This window comes from Ambystoma mexicanum, chromosome 11 (genome assembly GCF_040938575.1).
Source record: "Ambystoma mexicanum isolate Mex_15411 chromosome 11, UKY_AmexF1_1, whole genome shotgun sequence".
Classification (NCBI taxonomy): domain Eukaryota; kingdom Metazoa; phylum Chordata; class Amphibia; order Caudata; family Ambystomatidae; genus Ambystoma; species Ambystoma mexicanum.
In genome coordinates, this window is record NC_090934.1 from 398,081,105 (window position 1) to 398,104,328 (window position 23,224).

The 23,224-nt window shown below is 43.5% G+C and overlaps 1 protein-coding gene across 1 annotated transcript in view; it reads right to left on the bottom strand.

Annotated features, from left to right (window-relative positions):
- ACP2 (acid phosphatase 2, lysosomal) overlaps positions 1-23,224 on the bottom strand; it is a 714,504-nt gene that overhangs the window by 189,630 nt on the left and 501,650 nt on the right. Inside the window, exons 6-7 of the mRNA XM_069623159.1 lie at positions 20,409-20,498; positions 20,160-20,292 (exon numbers count right to left, since the gene is read on the bottom strand). Of these exons, the coding sequence (XP_069479260.1) occupies positions 20,160-20,292; positions 20,409-20,498 (223 nt within the window). The remainder of the gene's footprint in view (positions 1-20,159; positions 20,293-20,408; positions 20,499-23,224) is intronic.

Here is a 23,224-nt window from a genome sequence, read left to right on the forward strand (position 1 = left end):
CAGGCAGTCTTTTCCTGTGATCTCTTCAAGGCCATATGTCACTTCAGGTAATTTTCTGTGATGACATAAGGCCAAAGTTCATGTGACATCATTTCATGGGATATCATCATTATGCGAGTTACTATTTTTGAAACTTTAAGATTCCTACAGATTTTTGGTCACAGAATGTTGGCATGTATGCATATGGGGGCACGACTCGTGCACAGCCTAGAGGCTTTTTCCAAAGCTTCTTTCACAGACTCAAGGAAAGTTACGAGCAACGAGCAGTCCAAGCGCAGTTAAACTAAGAGTAATGATTTATAGCCCATAGTGGCAATCCTAATGAAACTGCAATAAAACAGTGGCGATCAATGCAATCATGGCTGATAATACACTCAAAATGCCTAGAGGATGTGTTCTTCAGGGCATGAGCGCCGTGGACACATACTATACAGCCAGAAGCAACGGGATTCCTGGCCCTAACACAATACTCACACAATTGAGTATATGCAAGTCTGGGCTAAAATCACAAAAGAAAGTTGGCAGGGAATGGAGTTATGTATAATACAACTGAACACAAGCTCTCATGGTTGACAACAATATGTGGGATCTTGCTCAGCATTACCAGTTTGCCTTGATAACGACCTAGTGGTCGAAACACATGTCGGTTGTGCTTGGATTAAAATCTTTTCACATATATCCAATGGCCTTATCCATGTATATTTTTCTATGTTGTCATGAATTCTGAATTGATAACTCAAGTATTATCTACTGCAATGAAGGTCTATCTGCGCATTTTAAGTACACTCCATACCCTTTAGTATGTATAATACAACTCAACACAAGCTCTCGTGGTTGACAACAATAGGTGGCAAAGGAGCAAGGCATGTGCGTTCATAAGCACGTAAGAACAAAAATCCTTCCCAATATACGTGTCTGGTTCTCTTACTGGCACACAGAAAACGAGACCTAGGGCCCCGGAAAACATTCAGGTGCTTCACACCACTCCAGCAACAGGGTGGCGCACCGGTGAACAGCAGCACTGGTAATTCTTGATAACATTTGTCCCCCCGCATTTACAACAAAGAAATATTATTGTTTCTTGTTTTTAAACAACATTATTTTTTATTGGTATTTTTGACATTCCAACCTTTCAATATATCTCAATACAAATACACAAGACAAATTCATAAAACCTCCTTTTAAAAATACACATTAAGAACTGAATAGAGCTACAATTGCCAATAAGAGGAATCATGACAAAACCATGGGCCTCATTACGAGTCCGGCGTTAACCGAGGCGGTAAAACCGCCTGGTTAACGCCGGACTCGTATTACCATTCCGCCTCCGTGATTCCCGGAATTACCGGGGCATCACAACCCCGGTTTTCCGGGAATCACGGAGGCGGAATGGTGTAAATCCCCATTCCCATTGAGTCCTATGGGACTCAATGGGAATCGGGATCATGGAAACACCGGCAGCATCTTGTAATGCTGCCGTGTTTCCTCGTCCGCCTGCAGGCGGGCGGTGTTAAACCCGCCAGGTCAGACCTGGCGGGAACATCACCTCCCGCCTGCAGGGGTCGGGATCAGGCGGTCCGGAAACAACGGTGGCGGCGGGTTTACCGCCACCGTTATTTCCGGACCGCCACGGTCGTAATGAGGCCCCATGTCTTTAAAATTTATAATATGGCAGAACTTAAAAATTGTCTAAAAAAATAACGACATGCATTCAATAGTATGCGCCTCATATAGCTGCCTCTAGCCCAAGAGACTCTAGAAATGTTATTGCTGCAACAATAACAGATGTGCACTCAACATTGAAGATTTTATACCATAACATATCAAAAGTTAAACATTTATCAAATACAATTCAGGTTCGTTGAGGCCTTTGATTCTAATATGTCCATCCTTGAAATGCTGGTATTGCATGCATCGTTGTCGAGTCATCTTCCAATCATAGAGCCACAACTTCCTTTTGGCACGTTCCGGGTTAGGTGTCAAAAATTCAAAAGAAATATCAGCTGCCAAGATTCTATAAGCAATGTGCTGCTTCCGAACTACCATTGGGGAGCCCATGGTAGAATTTAGATAGCTAGCTAAGGTTAACCACAGAGAGTCCGGATCCGAAGCCAACATGTATTTCTTAGACAAACTGAACATTTTCCATGTGCAGATGAGGCAAAGTGATAGAAAAACAAAGTTCATGTCATATAATGCTCATAGGTTGGCTAGCTGGAAGAGACAACACATTCTTCCAGAATCGGCCTTCAAGCCTTGTCCAGAATCCCATGTCCCTCCAAGCCCTGGTCTTGGCACCATAGTTAATAATCGGCACAACCTTTGGTTTGTAAAACTTTATGAGCAGTTCCTTCGAAAATTTCCCATATTTCCTATGTATTACCCAGGGATCTGCAGCTGTTACTTGTACCTTTCTTCTCAACTCCAAATGGTACGTGAGATCAGAAGAGTGATTGTTAATATTAAAACGAGGTAACAGTATTCACTGATTACTTCAAGACGGGTTTTTATGAAGACGCCAGTAATAAGCACACCTCTTGATCTGCTGTTTAGATGCACAAATCATAACCTTGATTTTGTCCAAATTTATAAATCGACTGATTTTTGTTTACATAAGACTCAAGTGCTGACAGAAAATTTTGTAGAGCCTTTGGCGTTTTGGAGAAGAGAACAAGGTCATCAGCGTACAGAAGCCATGGCAAACGGCACGATCAGAGTTTCGGGGAATCAGACACTACATTTGTTAAATGTAGACCAATATCTGCAATGAAGAAGTTGAACAGGGCTGACGCCATTATGCAGCCCTGTTTGAGACCTGTATAAGTGGGAACAGATTCTGATAATCGTCCATCTAAAAACAAACAAATCTGAATCAGTGTATTTGAATGGAACTGTGAGACCAGGGCTAGCATGTGAGATGGACATGCCGCCTCTGCCAACTTGCCTAGTAATAGTTCTCTCGACACTGAATCAAAGGCTGTTTTAAAATCTATAAACGCCATGTAAATAGGTTGTTTTGTTTGTTGTCCATGAGTTTTAATTACGGCAATTGCAAGTAAATTAACCACTGTCCCTAATCCTGTTACAAATCCTGTTTGAAAATTATCCAACAAGTGCGCCGCTTTCACCCAGCGATTAAAATCTCTTAAAAGAACCCATGCAAAAACCTTGCCTGGTAAGTCCAAGCGTGCAATTGGCCGATAATTTTTTGGTTGCTCATAATCACCCTTTTTAAAAATTGGGATTATAATCGAATTTCTCCAAGTCAGAGGAATCTGCTTTTGAATTAGTACATTAGAAAAGATGATGGAGAAGACTGCCGTCCAAGCTTCAAGATGGGCTTTCAACATGAAGTTTGTAAAGCCGTCTGGGCCTGGAGCTCTGGAACTATTTAATTTGGAGATTTTATATATTATGTCATCCCTATCACTTAGCATGACATCACCAGCTTTCCAGTTCTGTATCACTTTACCTTGATTTACTTATTGCTGCGCATATAAGTGTCGAAAGTGTTGGACTGAAGCCTCTTCTTATACCGAATTAATCTGGAAAGGGGTTTCCGTGTCATGATTTGCACAATTCAAAATTCCCCAAATTTGGGAACTGTTTTGGAGGCAAATGCAGCTAGCATCAATTCCGCATCTGTTTGAATAATAATAGCATGATGGGATTTGAGCCAGTTTTCATGTCGTATTTTCAATGTCCATACTGCAAGCAATCTACACTCTAAAGGTAGGTGTGCCAAACCTCTTATCTTTATGTAATTGAGTTTTTCTCAAGCTCACTTCACAATCAAACATATGCTTATCTTTGAAGGTTGGTTGCTGATTAATGGCTGACTGCAATTTAAACAAACTCATGGCAGCCACATACAAACCATCTGATTTAATCAGCTCTGAATCAAGATGCACATAATCAACCCGGATGCACCTTCCCAGCTTGGCCACTGTATCTGATGACCATCTAAACTTGTTCCTCCCACCTGAAAGCTCAAGTATTGGATTATAATAATTGGCCTGTAGCAGTGAATATTCCCATGTTCAGGTTAAGGATAGTAATTCATGATCACTATGAACTTGAGCCAGAACTTGAAAATCCTCGATAATGGCAAGCCTATCTCTTTGTACAAATATATAATCTATGATAGCTGCTTGACTGCCCCTTCTCCATGTGCTTTTAGGGGGAATATCCCCTTTTAAGGCCCAATTAAGCATGACAAATTGCCTTTCAGTCATTACAATGAGCAATTGCTGCGCTAGATCAGATATTTTAGGTGACTTAGTAGATAAAACAATGTAAGTGTAAATCACCTGACAGCACAACAAGGCTGACAGTCAAGTCATTTCTAATTAGATCTAACATTTGCTCTACACCTCGCAAGAATGTTTTTGCCGAAATAAAAGCATGATTCCAATACAAGTTCAGAATGGCCAACACCGTGTTTGGAAATTTTATTCTTACCTGTTGCGTAAACATATTTGGTATGGCCCGCGGGTCCAAAATGAGCACCAGAGCTACTTTTACGGCTACTATAAGGACAGCCGGCGGTCTACCCCAAGCAGGTGCCTATGCGGGCAACAAGGATAAAGCATAACCATCCCACACCGGAGGCTCAACAAACCAAGTTTCTTGCAGACGATTCTGAAATCAACCAAGGGGTTATCCTCAGTAATTAATAAATGTATAAACCCCCTGCTGTTCCAACTAGCCAGCTTGCAACTTCTCTGCTGGATAAGCATGAGTTGTTATTTATTGAATGACCCTCGATGCAGATTCACACAAGCTGGCTTGTGTATGGATACGACCTGTCGCATCGCATCAAAGGCGCCTCGGGTACAAGTCATTCTTAAAAGTGCGTTTGTATTGGACCCATCACAAAGATTGCCATTAAGCCCAAGTTTGCCATTTGTATTGGCTTGTTGACACAAATGGTCTTGCTTCAAAATAAAACCCATCTGATATAGCTCAAATCTAGCCCTCCATAATGTATTCAAGACTATCCCAGACTGAATCTATAATCTGACGATGGTGAGGTCTTGCTCATAGAGAAATTCAACTTGACCTAAAGCAGAAGAGCACAAATACTCCAAGGCCTGAACATCACCAAAGATATTCAATATACTGGTTTTGTTCAAGGCATATACCGGATGGGCTCCCCCTCTACACTGCAGTATTAAGTAATGACAATTTGTTGCAGTGTGTGATGTCTTCTCATAGCTATAGGTGGGTCTATATGACTTAAACTCTAATATCAGCTTGCTGCCTAGGCCATCATGCCCTGGGCAAGTCCAAGATTCCTCAGATTAACCATGAAGTGGCTTTATAATGTTGTTCCCAGACTTGGGCAAAGCAGTAAACAGAGTAATGGATTTGGCAATTTCGTTTCTCTGCTGTTCGAATGTGAGGAAATTAATGGCCTCTACAGGGCTGCCCAGGGACAGATGCCATGAACAAGGTTGAGACCCTGCGTATTCAGAGGTGTTGGTCGATCTTCAGAAGGAATTTCCTCATTTGTGCTTCCTAAATGATCTAAAAGCCCTGCTTCATGAATTGGATCATCAATAGGTTCATGATACATTATGCTACGAATTACAGAGGCAGATTGTGAGATTAGGGTGGGTTTCTTGTTATCTTTCTTTGCCCAAGCCAGATTTGCATATTTTTTTGTTATTGCATTTTTTGCCTGCAGGCCTTGCATTACGGGCGTAGATGAAGACTGTATACATTCCCGCAAGCCTGACTGCAATTACCTAGATTGCAAGTTCTGATTCTAAGTTTTTTTGTAATCTGATTAGCAGACTGAACTACTGCTTTAGAATGAGAAAAAAATGTGAAAGCAGGTTTAGTAAGAGGCTGTATATGTAGGGCAATGTCTTGCACAGGATCCTGAACGACTTCAATCACAGATTTGTGTAGCATATCAGGATTGGTAGGATCTTGTGAAGCAATATATGCGACACTGTCTTGCAACACTTGGGTTCGTGAAGGTGTGAAAGAGTCTGGAGCATTACCTTTCACATGATATGCACCCTTTGCACTCTTCCCCCTGCAGACATGTGTGGGAACAATCCCTTTGCTATTATCACATTTGGTAAGTAGCACAGTTAGTAACTCATTCTGTCTGTTAATCTTAGCATTCAATGTTTCGTAAAGTTTGGCGAGGGACATTAAAGCCATATTCATAGCCGCTAATGTTATTTCCACAAGAGACAAATATTCTTGCTTCGGGAGAGCTGCTTTCCTCAGTGTAGGCTTAGCATATGATATTGATAAAGGCATTGAGGTGTTTGTAGAATTAAAGAACATAATTGGTGTTTGTGATAATCTTATAGGCGAAGGAAGGGAGGGGCGCACAAGTAACGACTGAATATCAAGTACATCCACCACATCATTCAAAGATTGCTTTAGACAGACAGCCGAATAGGCCACTGCCATGTTGATCCCTGGTGAGAGATCTAGTCTGGGTACAGCGTGTACGTCATTTCTTGTAGAGGTTTCAAGGTGTGTGTGAATGTTTAAATGTTGTGCACATGGGTGTATTTGTCCTGATGTAGTGTGTGAGTTCTGCTGAATTGAAGGTGGCTCTGTGACTTCGCTGCTCTGTGCTTCCAGCGTAGCCTGCAATGCCCGATCCTTGCCTTGAGTGTATTTTATAATCTGTAGTTGTTCAAGGAGCTCACTTCCGCCACAATGACCGAATCAGATATTTCAGCAAGTCTATTAACAGTTTGTCCTCTCTAGGGCCTTTATCAGCATCGTAGGCTGACGCCTTAGTTCTAGGACCTGCGGCCTCACTTATTACAGGTGCTTTTGGAGGGTGCTTCACACAACAAAAGCCCCTGATGTCAGACATGAGTGACTGAGCACGCTTCAGAGATTGTACACCAGCTTGTCGGTGTTAGACAGAAACCTGTGCTGTTCCCTCTGGGACCACTGCAAAAGATTTAAGACTACAGGTGTTTGGCAGTAAACCCACTTGGTAGCAGTCTGTACCACACAGATTCACTTGGTAGCTGTGGCTGAGCAGTCAGACTTCCCTCAAGAAGAGTTAGGCAGTATACAGAGTATTCACAATAGGTCAAAAGAACACAGTAGAACAAGTAAACACTGACCAGGGCTTGGTGTAAAAGAGATATAATTATTTATTGAAAACCACATCTAGAAAAACACACAGGCACTAATAGTAAGCAATTCAAAAACACTGTCACTAAAAATATACACTCCCTTAGAAGAATATTAGACAAGTCTTAAGTAAAGCCCCACTTATTTTCAGACAGCAGTGAGCTCTTAACGCAGATGGCACTCTAATAATTAGTTTTAAAAGGGAGAGAAAAGCAGAGAATAAATTGAAACAGGTCCCAACACTTTTACAAGAACACAAAAAGAGAGGAAGGCAAAGTAAAACCGTGAAGTTAGAGTTCAGTAGGCTGGATCCACTTTAAGAGGATCAAACGAAATGTGTCCAAGGTCACACGGTTGCAGTGCACAAAAGTCTTGAAAAGGTTCAAAAAGAGTTGGACCAAAGAAAGGGAACAGTTAGAAGGTCAAGGCGGCCAGCCCAGTCCAGAAGGTTAAGGGGTTATTATTACCTTGTAGCAATCTTTAGAAAGGGAGGCCTGGCGGACACGGTACCTTAAAGTGGTGAGAATACTCCAGCGGGGGCAGTTGTTCCTGGCAGCAGATGCAAGCCGGTGCTTCGTCCGGGGGAAGAGAGGATCTCGTTGGGGAGGAAGACAGGAGTCCGTTGCACTGCCAGGGAAGGGACCAGCCGCGGAGTTTCTCAGGTAAAAGGAGCAGTCCTTTGATTCGCGGTCCAGTGGTAAGTGGCTATCCGGTTGCCGGGGTGCTTGGCACGGGCAATTCGACCACAAGCCGGTCTGGGGTGCAAAGAGAAGAAGGTAAACTGGTTGTGCCCACCAGTCAGGGGAAGAAGCCTCTCCAGCCGGGAGATCTTCTCTGTCGTCGGGAAGTGGTGAGTCGGTTCCGCAGGGCTCCATCGGTGGTGTCGTCGTGGTAGGTCGGCTCAGCTTCTCCCTCGTCGGATTCTCGGTCCTGTGGCGACTTCTGAAGTCCCAGTCCCCAAAGCCCTGCTTTTATGCAGCACACCCCCATTCACTCAGCCTAGCTGTCAATCAAACATGTTAAGTGGTGAGCCGGCCGGCTCACCACTTGGGCCAATCACACAAGAGTGCGACTTGAGTTACCAAGGTAACTCAGTCTAGGATGCCTAAACCCCCTCCCATACCCCCTGTGGTACCCAGACAGAGTGGCACCACTTTTGGAGGCCTCTGTGGAGAAGCCCGCCAAAATGTGGAACAAAGGGCTCGACTTGGGTTGGAGTCACAGAAGAGAACACAAACGCCATTTTAGAATAGAGTCCTGGCAAAAAATACCAACTGGCGAATTAATATTAAATAAATAAACCGGCGGTATGTTCGAGGCTATGAGAATTAAATAATTAAAGTTGGTAGCCTCGAACAATGAGAAAATCCCACAGGGATATATTCGCGGTCGAATATAAAAAGTAGTATCCACTGCCAGCAGCCAAAACTCGATCAGGGGAGACGGAGATGCGCCCCCTCGACTAACAGACCCCGGGGCAATCGAATTGCCCCGACCAGTACGTCCACAATATGATAGTTTGTACTGGTTTCTGTTAATAATTTGGGACTAGTAAAGCCAATGGTGACTTTACATGCCCTGGGAGACAGTAGTCAGTCCCAGGGTATGGAGTCTATGGTGGGGTGTCACTATGACACCCCTGTGTCACTGCACGGAGGGTGCTGTGTAACACACATCACAAAAACACATGAGACCCTATGGAGTAAAGGACCCCATAGCCCATAAAACACATTAACAGTCAAAGGAACACCATAAATCATGTCCAAGAGTGGGAGAAAAAAAGAGTCACTCTTGGCAGGAGAAAAAAACAAACTCCAGAAATCCAGCAAAGCTGCTGGGGGACTCACTAGGTTAGGAAATTCAGCCTAAAGAGAGAATTCTCCCTAACACTCGGTGCGCATTGTCGGAAAGTTGAAGTCCCGCAGAATTGGACTTTCCTCCATTCACCAATTTAATGAATTCATTTAGGGATGGCATGGCGGACTTCAGCATATAAACGTGGTTCATTTGCATTATGACACACTACACAAATGAATCAGCAGTGGAAGGTCCACTATCGACATACGTACTATACAACAATGTACAGGTTGGAAATAACAGCAAAGTACAATAGTGAAACCAGCAGGATATATAAAAGCATAAATAAATCGCTCACATACCCCCAGCCCACCTGCCTAACTGCTTAACTGCACTTGACAAGCACTGCGCGAGTGCGCAGGCCCTGTTGTTTTTATGGGCAGTTGGAGTAAAAGAGGTTGGAGTAAGCCGCTTTGCAGAAAAGGTCAGTAATTATCGTCCAAAAAGCATACAAATTAGCGCATCCAGCGGCAAGGGTCCTACTGCTTAACTGCACTCGACAAGCACTTCACAATGCAACATTGTAACTGTGGCCACTAGTCACCAACTTCAGTTTTACCTCTAATTAACTATGGAGCTAACTGAATGTGGTAATGAAATGCATGTAGAATGCATTAAGACGTATGTAGCCCGTTAAGTAGTTGATACTAAAAGTACATTATTGGTGTGCCTATTTTGTCCCCTACAGGCTGTGCAATGTTCAGAGCATGAAGCAATCATGCTGCGGCACAGGGCCAATGGTAAACAGAATAGACAAAAACTAAGGTGGTTCATGATTAATGTGTGTCCTGAAGAAGGTGGTAACACTCAACTCTATCCCACCGAAACCGGTTGAGTTATAAATAGGATGTGCTAAGGAAAAAATACACACCTAGAGAAATTACTGGGATAATACATTTACAAGTGAAGGTCTCCCCTGCTTGCTTTTTTCCATTTTGCCACGGAAAAACTGTTCCTTTTTGAACCAATCAATTTTCAGCTATTGGTCTAACGGTCGACAATAAAAATGAATATTGACTAGTTAGGAACCATTAGTATTTTCAGAACTAGCACAGATAGGGACAGTTCTTCTCTCTGTCTTTCACCTAGGTAGGCGGCCCACCAGTGCTGACTAGGGATAGCACACCAATGCACAGGGACAGTTAGAGTGTCCAGGGACATTTACCTAGTGATCCAGGTTATCTAAATGAAAGTCACAAGTCCTCCCTAGTGAGTATTTTCTAAAAAATCTTTTGCCTTTTTTTATTCATACACAATCTTCTTGCCGTTTCACTTTTGTAACTTCCCAATGATCTAATTCTCTCCAGTGCAGTCGACGAAAGGCCCCGAGGTCCCCACTGTGCTCTGGCAGGCTCACCGACTTATTGTAGCATTTCCAGGCTTCCTCGTGCTTACGTGACATACCATCACCACCGATTCTTCACTCTTCATTCCTCTCTGCCGGCGTGCCCTTTCACTCCGCCACACCAGCTCGCACTTCCAGCTTCTGCACGCCTCCAGTCTCCGTCTGCATTCCCTGGGGAGATCACGTCATTCCCTGGAGAGATCACGTCTTCTCCTGAGCACCCTCTCTCATCGCAATGACCATTTTTAAAGGTCCTGATCAAAGGTGTTTCCATCCAAAGACTAGAAAGTTCACCACGCTTGCTGCTCAGTATTAATTCCTTCATTTTCCTCGTCTCAGTACTTGAGTAGTGTCATGCCTGCTAGATTGGTTCCTTCTGCTAGATTGGCTCCCTCTGCCTTTATGAAAGCTCTGCGTACTAAACAGTGCTTTGGAAAGAGAACGGCTGCCAGGCCTTTCTATTCCTATTATAAACTCTCTGGCAGGTTCTCATGGAGGTGACATTAGGGGCTGGTTGTTTTATGTGATTTGCACGTTATGTGACTAGGTAACATGTCTGGGGGCGTGGTTGTTCCCATTTATGCACCGCGGTCATAGAAGCCCGTTGCTTCTGATTGAGTTTACATTCAAAGCTCTGCTGCTCCATGTTACGTTCGGAGGACAGCATTCAACCTTTGTTTTGTCTCCAAAGGGACCGTTATTCTGGCTTCCCTTCATTTCAGTTTGAGCAGCATTTACAGCATTTCTGCTCCTGTGAAGTGTTTCTTTCATACATACACCGCAAGGAGCACGCGGCTTGCAGTGTTCTACTCCTGTGCTTTTGGTTCATTTATATGCTATGCCGCAAGGAACAGGCGGCTTTCAGCGTTCAGCTTCAGTGATTTCACTGCAGACGCCTGTATCTGCATCTGTGCGCTTATCTTAAATCAGCTGAGTTGCACAAAGAGCCAGGTTTGGTTAAATGTTAAAGGTATTTGTACCGCGCACCGTCACCAACGGAATTGGTCCACAGGCGCTCAGGCAGATCTGTAAATGATAAAGGTGGGATGGGTTAGTAAGGTGAAGAAGGGAGTAGGATAGTGAGAGGAGTGGTGTTCTGTTGGCCACTTCAACTCAGTATACACCGGGTGCTGAGCTTTGGTGCGGGTATCGGATCGGAGTCAGTCCGCGTGTGCTGTTGTTCCGGCTTATGTGTTGTTGCAGTGTTGTGAAGTGCGTGCGGCTTGTTGTGTGAGAGATGGTTGTGTGAGTTTATTGAGTGAGATAAGTATGCAGAGTTAGAGTTTATATTGGTTAGTGGGTTACCTGACCTTTACCATGCTAACATCCACAGTTCTGTCTGAGTGTGACACTTGTTGGCCTTCACATTCCCATCTAGACGCGGCACAGTCCAGGGTTTAGGACTCCCTCCAGGTGCGGTCATGCCAATATTCACACTTTTATCTATATGCGGCGCAGGCTAGAGTTTAGAGATCCGTCCAGGTGTGGGCATGCTAACATTCACAACTCCATCCGAACGCCACGCAGGCTGGTGTTCACAACTCTAAGTGTGGCACACGCTAGTATTCACGTTTTTCTAGGCGCGTGCATGTTATCCTTCAGTCAATCCTATCCAGATGTGACGCAGGCCAACATCTATCTAGGTGCGTTTGCCGGTCTGGATATGTTTGTCCGGTACGTACGAGTGGGAGAGTCATTTGAGGGCTTTCGGCTGGGTCTAGGTATGTGGTCAGTCTCTGTAGCCTTCCTTTGTGGCTATTTCCATGAGGTTTTATGCTATGTCGAGTGGTTGGTTCTTTGGTTTGAGTTTTTGTCCAATTTGAGAGTGGCCGAGGTTGGAGATGTTTTCATCATTATTTTAATGTCTGGGCATTCTAGTGCGTCTCCGTTGTGGTTACGCTTTGAAGAGCCATGATTTGAGGAGTTTCCTGAATGCTAGGTGGTTTGTTGTATTCCGTATATTCTTAGGTAGGTCATTCCAGGTTTTGGGTGCCTGGTGAGAGAAAGACGATCCTCCGAGTTTTTTTCTGTTGTAGGGTTTTGGTTCCAGGCGTATGTCCAGGTTTGCCAGGTTTATACAGTCGCCTGGGACCGCTGCTGTTTCTGTCACTTCAGCTGAGCTTCGTCTGTTTCCGTGAGGATTTTGAAGACCTTTGAAGAGTTCAGTTTTCCACGGCGGATTTCTCCAGAAGGTTTTTTCAGCATTTGGATTCAAAGACTTTTGCTTTATAGCTACAGTGTTCCCTCTGACTAATCCACTCCATTTACATCATTCAGCAATTCATAACTTAACTATGCCTGGTCCACCATCATTTCAGGTACGAGTTCTTCGTATAATTCTGGGAATCCACAGTTGTAGCTTTAGCATTAGATTTTACGGTTTTTATAACCTTGTCGTTTCACTCTTCTTCAAGGGAGACTCCTTCCTATTGACATTAGAGGATTTGGGTGTTAATACTATTGGATCTTGATTTGGGAACTTCTTCATGTGCAAAGGCTGCCATGACGCTTTGCAGTTATTCAGTGCACCAACCCGACACTAGTGCATCCCTTGTGCCGTTCGTGTGAAGGCCCACTACTAACCCTTCATCCTTATTCGTTTTTTCCTTGGAATTCCTTCTCTTAAAGTACCTGGCCATAACAAGAGAAGATCATCACACGCTAGGCATCACAACTATTTGAACATTGCAGCTTTGGTAAGTCATTCTAATCTTTCTACTGCATCTGATTGTATTCGGTGTGCCTAGCGTAACAAGTAGTTGTGGGAATTGAAGTCCACTGATACTAACTGAGGATTTAGGTGGTTGTGGGGATAAAACTCCATTGATGATTTCTGATGCATTATTCTTGAAATGTCTTTCTTACTGAGTCCACATGGAAGATCAGTTCTGCCTGAAGGAAAACTGTATTTGAAAGGGATGTTTTTGGAACTTTTACTCTTTAGGTCAGGGATGGAAGTTTGACCTAAAGGGTACTGGAAAATGGTTTCCTCACTTTTCCTAAATGGAGCAATAGATGTACGGCAATAGGCCATCAGGGTCTTGGGCAACAGAGTTTTCCTCATGGGGAAATGAGAGATACCGCGCCTTATCCAATGAAGCCATGACATCTTCCAAGTGGCTATGCCCTCCCATGTGATCCTCCCTCATATAGCCACCGCCAGGGTCAGAATCAGGTAGCGGCTGCCGTACCATGGCCACATGTGAGGAGGTTACCACTGGGGAATCTGCGTTGACTCCATTGGATTCATCACAGTACATAGGGAAATTATGATAAAGTAAGCTAAAAAATTAGGGAATATGGAAAAAGATAATGTAAACATGGCCAATATTATCTATCGGACAGTAACGATAAGTTGTATATCAGACAAAACTGAAGAAGTATGGCGAATATCCATTGATATCTGTAACATTGGTGACAATATGCATGACATAGTTATATTGCAAAATTACATAGACATCTGTACCTGTACTATTAATGACAGTATGTATGTTGCACACATGTTCATGTTGCATTAATTACAACTTGGAAACGTGCAGCTTTGCAATCTACCATTATGATAAAACCTGTGTGTATAAAAACATGTTAAGTTCAACTTCAGTGCAATTTTCCTTGCTTCATATAACATCACTATGAACAAAGCTGTACGTTTCCAAGTTGTAATTATTGCAATATGAACATGCGCGCAACATTCATACTGTCATCAATGGTACGAATGTTTATGCCATTTTGGCTTATCATTAGTGTCCGATAGATAATATTGTCCAGGTTTACATTAACGTTTTTCATATTGCCTAATTCTTTACAAAGCACACTATCATAATTTCCCTATGTACATTGAGAATACAGTAGCAGTGTAATTCCTGCATGGTACACCACTTTTTCTGGTTGGTTTACCTTTTAATTAATTTTGTATTGGGGTACACATACAAAGAATACGACATCCATTGTGTACAGAATGAGGCAAAATGGCTGCTGGGCGTACTACTGTCATGACGTCATGGCATGTGCACGCAATCTGCCCTTTTGCCTGATGTATGGTTGTATGGTATATACACGGGTCCCATACACACGGGAGGTTTACAGCACGTTACTCCACATCACTGGCTTTGACACACAAGGTAAGCCAACCCATTTCATCTCTCTACTATGGTGGCTATTATAGACTTTACCCGGTCTTTTACGGATATCCTCTTATATCAAACTATTGTGTTTGAGGGTGCAGTAGCTGGTTGTTTGACAACATTGTGTTGGAACTCTCGATGGAGTTCAAGTGATGATATAGGTATGAATTGTTATCAGTTGTACAATTATCAAGTAGTGGTGACATTAATCTTACGCCTTGGCTCAGTGAAGAACTAGTCATAAATCCATTTCAGATTTGCAAAAGATTGAAACAGCTGGATGACAGGCAGTTAGGAAAAACTACATTTTCCCTCAACGTATTCACTAAATATAAGTCTGGACTGTATTATTGTGTACCTATTTAGTTTATTCATGGTTTTTTGTATTGATTTTAGATTATGGTCCCTGAAGAAGGAATCTAGTCCAAAATGCATTGGACCCGTTTATTTGCCTTTGTCTCTTCTTTTTTATGAACAATTTATGATCATTTGTTTATTATCCATACAAGCTTTTTGGTCCTATGCTTTATGCTAACCAAGAGACTATATTGGATTGTAAGAAACTATATTGGGTTTGTGCATCTGCACAAGAGGTCTTTCTTACCAATCTTCTTGGTCATTCAACCAAGAAACAATTCACACTATGGGAAAGTGTGTCACATGCAGCGCAGGCTGCCGAACGATGGAGGCATCAGAGACACCCTAGACACAGGTGCCTGCACAGAAAGTATTGTCTAAATCCTCAGGAATGGGAGGCTACAAAAAGTCAGAAAACACACATTTAGTATGTGCAAATGCGCAGCTTCCATGCAATGCTCCTGCGATGACCGCATGAAAAGAAAACCTGCCGATTGATAGCAGGAGAATGCATGAGGAAGGTCATGTGTGGGGGCATGGTTGTTCAAGGACATGGCACAATTTTAAATAATGCCACTGTGCAATAGTCTCACCTCCATTTCTTTTTCCGGAGAGACCCCATAAGTGTGGAGGGAAGGAGATGGGAAGTAGGAGAATGTCCCTATATAAGGGCCTCATCGCAGGTGAAGTAATGAGTCGTTTACATTTTGAAAATAAAATCTTATGTCCTTATATTGTGGATGAGAAAGGAAGTAGAGCCCCTGTGAATAACCTGGTGCAGTACAGGACAATGCATGATACCTTGTGCAAATGGGTCAGGCCAGTGGTAAAGCAGTGAGTGATGTATGTCAAGAGGTGAGGGCCCCAAACACATTGGCTATCACATTGCCCTTGGCCGAGGCACTGGCCGAAAAGCAGTGTTAACCCACAGCTTTCCCTGCACAGTATTTTGCTGGTGGAGTCCTCCATTAGAGAGCTGCTTCTTCCACTGGTACTTCTTGTTAGGAAAGATTTTCTTTTTGCTGCTGCTTTCCTCCCATATCCTTCTGCCTTACTTCCCTTGTTTCATTGCTCATTCTTATGGGGAACAGTATTAGTCCCTAAGACTATCAGTACTGAGAGGCTCTCTTTGTGAATTTCCTGTATTGTTACAATTGCACACATCACCTTCCAGCGAGGTGCAGTTAGGAGACTTTGTATCCTTAGATCATTTTATATAATGACTTTTTGGTTACTTCTACAATGTGCCCAAAACAAGCTGAAGGCAGCAGTGATTATTTTTTGTCATTTTTGGATTTTACGTTTCCATTTACTGCAAATGGCTAGTAAAGGTTTTTTTGCTTGTTCTTGGCCTTCTGTGACGAATCCTGCATAGTCCTCACAAAATCCCTAACTAAAGTCTCCTCTCAGTGGAAGGCAGCCGCTTCCTGATCTTGACCCTGGGGGTGGTATTAGCTGGGAGGATCACCTGGGAGGAGAAGGTCCCCAAGGGAGCGGGAGGACTCTGTTGGGAATGGCGTAGTACTTTTCATCCTCAGAGGAGGGAAAATCAGTATTCCTAAATATGTAATGGCTCGCTATCAGATGAGCTATTCTTTCCCAACACTATTTGTGTAGGCAATGGTAAAATCCTTTCTCACCAACCCTATCTTGGGAGTAAGAATAAATGTAGTGGTGAAAGCTCCCATGTTCAGCAGAGGGACATTAAAGTTGAAACTTCAAATGTTAACTAATTCGATTCTGAGAGTCCTACTTCCCCTATAGAACCAAACCATACAGCAGAATCTTGTGAAACTCCTTTAAAGAGGATAATTAAGGATAATGATGAAGGTGGGAATAATTAACCCCTTTAAATAAGCAACTTGAACAATGGGGACTTCAAGTGCCATAATGCTAAAAGAACTGGGACGAAGAAGAAGAATTCAGAGGCCCTAGTTTGCCAGATGCAGGGTAACAGGGCTAATGACCCACACCTATGGGAAACTGGGAGGCATAAACGGCCCACTCAGGTGCAAGCCATAGAGAAGAGTAGAAGTGGAAGGTTGAGTGGCTGCAGGGACTTCACATTACAGAAGTTGCATCTGAAGGAGCGTGGAGACAGCGGATCCTCTGTGGCTTGCAGTATGGATCCTGGTTCTGAGAGCTTCTTTTCTTTCAGAGACCTCAGGCGCAGAGATTGTGCAGCGGGAAACGTTAATTATACAAGATTGTGGTTGCAGAGGTCATGCAGCGGGAAGCGTTATTTTTACAAGCTTGCCCCCTGAAGATCGTGTTTGCAGAGGTAGCGCGGCGGGAAGCGTGAAGCCAAGAAGCCTTCCCCCCAGCAATGCAGACACTCGAGCACGGAACAGTCTTGTTTTGCTCAGCACAGGTCATGAAAAACCAGGTGAGACTGTTTTCCACGTCGCTCGGAGCAGAAGAAGCCAAGAAACCAAAGGTAGCGAGGCGAGCGGATGCGCACAGCAAACCCGGTGAGTTCACTTGTGTGTTGTGAATCTCAGAGCGATCCGTAACCACCTGCTGGCAAGAAATTGACCTTTTGAATACCGAACTAATAGAAAAGAAGCAAAGTGGCAGTAACATAAGTATGAAGTATGTCGAAAAGATGTAAAGCACTCTTTCCTGACTTTGGTCAGTGGAGGCCTGGTCGAGAATTCCTTCCTAGGACTAATCTAAGGACTGGACCTGACAGAGTTTACTTTCCTGAACATTAACTTTTTGATCATTAATAAACAACCATTGTCATTGCCAATCTCTTCATGAACCTACCTGTGAGGTATATACTTTGGAACTGGTTACTTTTGGGAACAAGCTCCCAACCCATCTTAGGGTGGACTTTATTAGAGCCAGGTAAGCTGTTCTATGATTACACTGAAGTGTTTTTTCTATTTCTAATGTATCCGAGTACTTACATGAGTTTCCTTGGTCATTGAATCAAATGCTAGTCTAGATATCCTAAGTTTGAATTCATATAAAGGATTGTGTGACAATATTTGACTAAAAGTTTTACAATAAACTATTGTATATTTGTATAATTATCTGTCTAACTATAATTATTAGTATTGCTATGTGTGGACTCATTGTAGCCCTAGAATACCTCTCACACCCTTCCTGAGACTAAGCCTTGCTTCTTACCCTTAATTGGGTTTCGCTAAACATTCAGCGTCTTCCCTGTTCAGCATAATAGGGTGGCCTCTCAACTCCTCCCAATGGATGATTTTGGGAAATGCACCTCAACACTTTGTGAAGCGGCACCCATGGAAGACTGGTGCTCCAAGTTATTTGGACTAGGAGCCCTACATGCAGGCACTGCTGGCTTTGTTCTCTTACGAACTGAGATTAAAGCAGTTGAGGTCTTGTCAGGCTTTCCTGCCATTTTTTTATTGATCCATACGCATATGCTGCGATACTGTGCCTAGGTCAACACTGTGCAAATGCACTACTTGTAGATTTATGTGTGCAACACATGATCAAATCTGTATTTGCAGTGACACTACCATTGGCGAGGCTACTCTAGCGGCTTCTGTGAGCAGGCCTGGTGCAGCAGTGGTGATGTCCCAGAGGAAGAAGCTTGCTGCCAGGCGTAGAAGAGTTATGCATTCAGAAAATAACTGGGTAGGATCCCTTACGAGGTTGCGTTTAGTCTTATGGCTGTTTTCCGACTGCTTGTGTACCACCTCTGATGCACCCTGTATTCAGATTGCAAAGTAGAGTTACCAGAATTAGGCCCAAAGAGAAATTCAGGTTTCCACCTGGTAGCACGTGGTGACTAGCATTTGTTAGAGCTCTTTGAATAGCTCCCTACCTGCAAATATGTAGTAAACCTGTCAGCAGGGCAGGGTACCTGTGAAATAGTGGAGTAGACATCCTGACACACTTCTTTTCCATGAACCCCACCAGCTCACTCAAGGAACCTGGTTTAAGATGTCTTTCAAGTTGGAAAGACTGGAGTGCCAGTTTGAGAAACAAAGTGTCTCATATGTAGGTATGGCCCAGCCGTAAATACTCCAAGCACAGGCCGGGTGTGTCTAAACTGGAACACACACAGGAGCCGCAGGAAGCACACCCAGTTTTTCTGGGTATAAGCACAGGTGGAAAAAACAGAAACAAGTTGGAGTGCAATCAAGCAAGTGTCAAGTAATACTCTGCCAAGGCCACACAAGGAAATTAACTGGCAATTGGATCCGCGGTCATCTATAAGAAATGGTATGCACACAGAGAATGCATGCACGTGCTCACAGGCATATCGCTGGTTAGATTTTAATACCGCTGTGTATTATGCTCCCATCCCATCCACTTCTCGGGAACAAGATTTCATGAGTATGGTGGGACGGGAGATGGGGTTAATCACTTTCCACCATCCATTTATCAGTTTGTGGTATTGAACAATAAACAACTGCCAACTAACTCCAGCACGGATTAGTCAAGCACCTTATCATTAAATGGTTCAAAATGATGACCAGAGGCTTCCAGTGGCTGCATCAGTATACTACTGATGCACAAAAGTTACTGTACCATCCATTCAAAACCCTCTCCACCCCTTTATCCATACATTCTCCCAACCCTTTCCATTCTGCACAGAAGCTGCTACGAAAAACAATCCTGTAGCCCCACAATCACCCAATCATAGACAGGTCTATCCCTACATCCACCAAACCCCCACAACCACTACACCCACCCAATACCTCACACCTACCTTGACATGCATCCCATCCGTAATTAGGCAATAAATGAATGGCTAAGGTTCTGGCCTACAGGTTGGCCCCTTTTTTACCTGCATTTGTATTTCCTGAGAAGCTCGTTTTAATACCACGCAGAACCACTCAATCTAAAACTGCACCGAAGGTCTAACATGCCCATTTGATTAACACTAACCACTATACAGTGACAGTCTTATTATATGATGAAAATACATTTGATTCACTAGAAAGGCACTTTTAATTTAAGATTCTGTTCAATCTGTGAAAGGGGAAGAGGTTCCTGGTTCCTCCGGTTAGTACAGCGGTTATACACTGAACCAATAGTTTGCACTAATATTATTTCACGCTCTCTAGGAGCACTATTCAGGGGTGCACCCCCTCACCACTGCTTTTTGCACTGATAAATAAGCCACAGGCTAGTGTATGGTGGGAAAAGCATAGCAAACTCAATCCACTGCAGGTGCACCTGACTTTCCCCCCACACGCCACCATGCACAAAAGCAGGACACACTTTCTTGCAGGTGCCCAAGTCTTACACCACTTCACGGTCTTGTACTATCAACAGCGCCTCCACTCCCCTCCCCACCAAGGGCACACAACTCAACCCTTGCAGATGTGCCTAGCTCACTACCTTTCACAGGCATGTTGACTTACCCCCTTGCAAGCGAGATTTCTCCACTGGTTGGTAGATCCCAAAGAGGAATCTGAAGCTGAAGTTTTTTAGGTCTTCCAGGCGCTTAAAGACCTCACTGGTGACCCAGAGGGGCATGCTCATGTTGTGTTGCTTCTAAAAAGAAAGAGACATCAAGCAAACGTATTACCTATTTGCACTCAAGAAAGCATAAGAGAGCAGTCAAAGGTGACAGAGCCTTGAAAGTGTATTCCAGGTAATGAAACACAGACCTCACAGAAGAGAGTATCATAAACACTCCAGATGGATTCTAAAGAAACCTCCTTCATCCCAGTTGCGTTTGCCACCATCTCAAGGAAGCTCTGTAGGACAAAAAAAACTGTTAGACCAGATTCAGACTGAGTGGTTACTAGAGCAGGGTTCATGATTAGCAACGCGAAATTAATTAAGAAAACATTACGAGTGTTAGGGGTCTCCAAGCCCTATTTTAAGGGTCTGGTGTTACCTTCCTGAACTTAGCTAAACAGACTATCCTAAAGTGCTCATATGCTCAGTGGCAGTTGTAGGCTAGCATGGCAGAAAAGAATGCAGTGGGAACATTAACACTTTCAAGAATAGGAAAGACTATAGAGCATTATGAACATATATTTTTATGTTGTAAAAGGTCATTAAGAATGTTGGCACGCGCAGGTTACAGGTAATTAAACCTTTGAGTGTTCTTCAGACATATATACATCCTAAAATGTGCTTGTTTACTGTCACAAGGTGTATGTTTAGGTCTTAGTTAGGAGCAGTGCGCCCTGCATACTCCTTCCCACTAAGACCACCCGACGGAATCCGGTGGACCCCTGACAAAACAGTACTCTAAAGGTTAGTTCAGTTTAGAAAGATTTAAGTGTCAGAGAGACCCTGTCAGGTCGGTACAATTCAAGGTCGACCAGAATCTTTGGAAAATAAGTTTCCAATAGGCTGCCCCCAGGCTTTCATAGTACTTCTCATCACTCAAGCCGAGGCTTAGTATTGAATAGAAAATCGTGTGAGACAGGGACAGGATTCTGATTGGTCAAGTGGGGTATTGGTCCTGATGCTGCACGTTTCGCAGTGGTAACAAGTATAGGACCAAATGTGAAAGACTGGGCCAATGATGAAGATGCATCCTTTCTATGGGACCACTCTGACACCTATCTGAAGGGAAGCGAGTGGTGGTAAACTTGCGACCACAAACCTCTGGCATTTACAGCTACTTTACAACTGATACTCAGGCCCCATGAAGTCAAGAGCAACAGTTCCTGAGTTATGGTGGTCTAACAGTGGTTCCGGTGGAGCTACCATCAAGGAAGCACGACTGCTATGGAGACACATTACACCCTGGTTTGCTCAAGAAGAACTGCTGTAGCCTAAATGCGGTGCAGCTGTCTCATTCATTGGAAGTGCTGCTCCAATGGCAGAAGAGACAGACTGTGTCCACCAATGGAATTTCAGGTAGAAGGCATACTATTTAGAGTGCGGACGTTACTCTAATGTGATGTTAGTTTTTTATACTTGTTGTATTTTAGTGTCTCTGGTTGTAGCAACCACAGGATTTGGAAGGCTTTTGGTCCGGTGCACTTATCTATATCAGATAGATGATTGGGGGTAATACATTTCATTGTCAGAATCAGCCCTTGTTGACAGATGAGAACCCATCCGGTTCTGGTGAACTGTGCTAAACTATATGGGTAGTGTGGCTGAACAGCAAGGCTTAGACATATTAAGTGTCAGAGTGGTGAAGGGTTCAGTTTAGCACACAGAGAACACTCTTTATAATACAAGTTAGGCATAATTAGGCTTTCCGACTTTCGGTAAAATCCAAAATTGCCCGGCAAACGTTGCTCGAGATTGTTTTCTTTCTTCTCTGGGGAACCCGGAAAACACTGGTTTCAGCTGCGCTCCGTGTGCTCCCAGCAGTTTCATTGTTCCTGGGAGAGGGAAGCATTAAAAACCCTGCCCCAGAGCACTCCCATGGACTCCGCAGGGTGAGGAGGTGGTGCTCCCAATTGTAACACTCTTTCATTAGGTCCTTTGATCTCTTGCCAGTCTCTCTGCAGCACATGTCAGCAACTTTCTTTTCTCTCATCCTGCCAGTGAAAGATCCCTCCTTTGAGCATGCCAAATCTGTCTAGAGGAGAGTGCTGAAAAGTGTCCACTGCCTGTCGGCTTAAAAAGGAAAGCCATAAATCTGGATGACAAACAATATTTCTCCCAGTGCAGTGCCATATCTAACATCCGTCGGCAGGTGAAGGTACACTGTCACACTAATAGCAACATATATGCATGGCAGGCTAGTAACCGCTTACAGACATCTGTGGCACACAGGGCCGGCCCGAGGCATGGGAGGTGTGTGCCGCTGACCAGGGTCCGCGGCCATAGGGGCACCAGCTGCCTGCTTCCAGCAGATAAAGGAATATTTTTTCACCAAGCGTCCTTAGAGGGACCCGCAAGCAGACCTCGTAATGAGGCGGTAGAGGGTTAACGGGGCCGGCAGCTCTACCGGCGACGTTAACCCTCTACCGCCTTCCTCGTAATGAGGCCCAATGTCTTCACGGGAAGAAAAGAAAGGGCAAGGATGGGCAAAGAGTCCCTGAAAATGTATTGCACGATTTACTACGATAATATTGACATGTAGAAATGTTACATATTAATGGATTAACACATTCATCTTTATTCTCCAGAATGTGTTCATTACATCTTGCTCTGAGAGATATTACCCTAGTTATGCATGCAATAAAACAATAAGAATATTTGTGTTTTTATGTCTGTGATTTTTTAATTGGGTCAAACAGGAAAACACAAATAAACACAGATTCTGAAAACACTTGAAGACACTGGAAACACAACACTGGGAGTAAAATAAATAAATAAAATAAACACTGAAATCCTAGGCATAATGTATCAAATTATTTATTTAGACAATCTCTAGGCAATGAAACCCCAAAGGTAAGAAACGCACTAAAACATTCACTACTGTTATATACAGATTCACTTTGTTGTGCTCTTCTAAGAGCACCAACACTTTGCTTTTAGAATACAATTAACTCAGTTTCAGAAT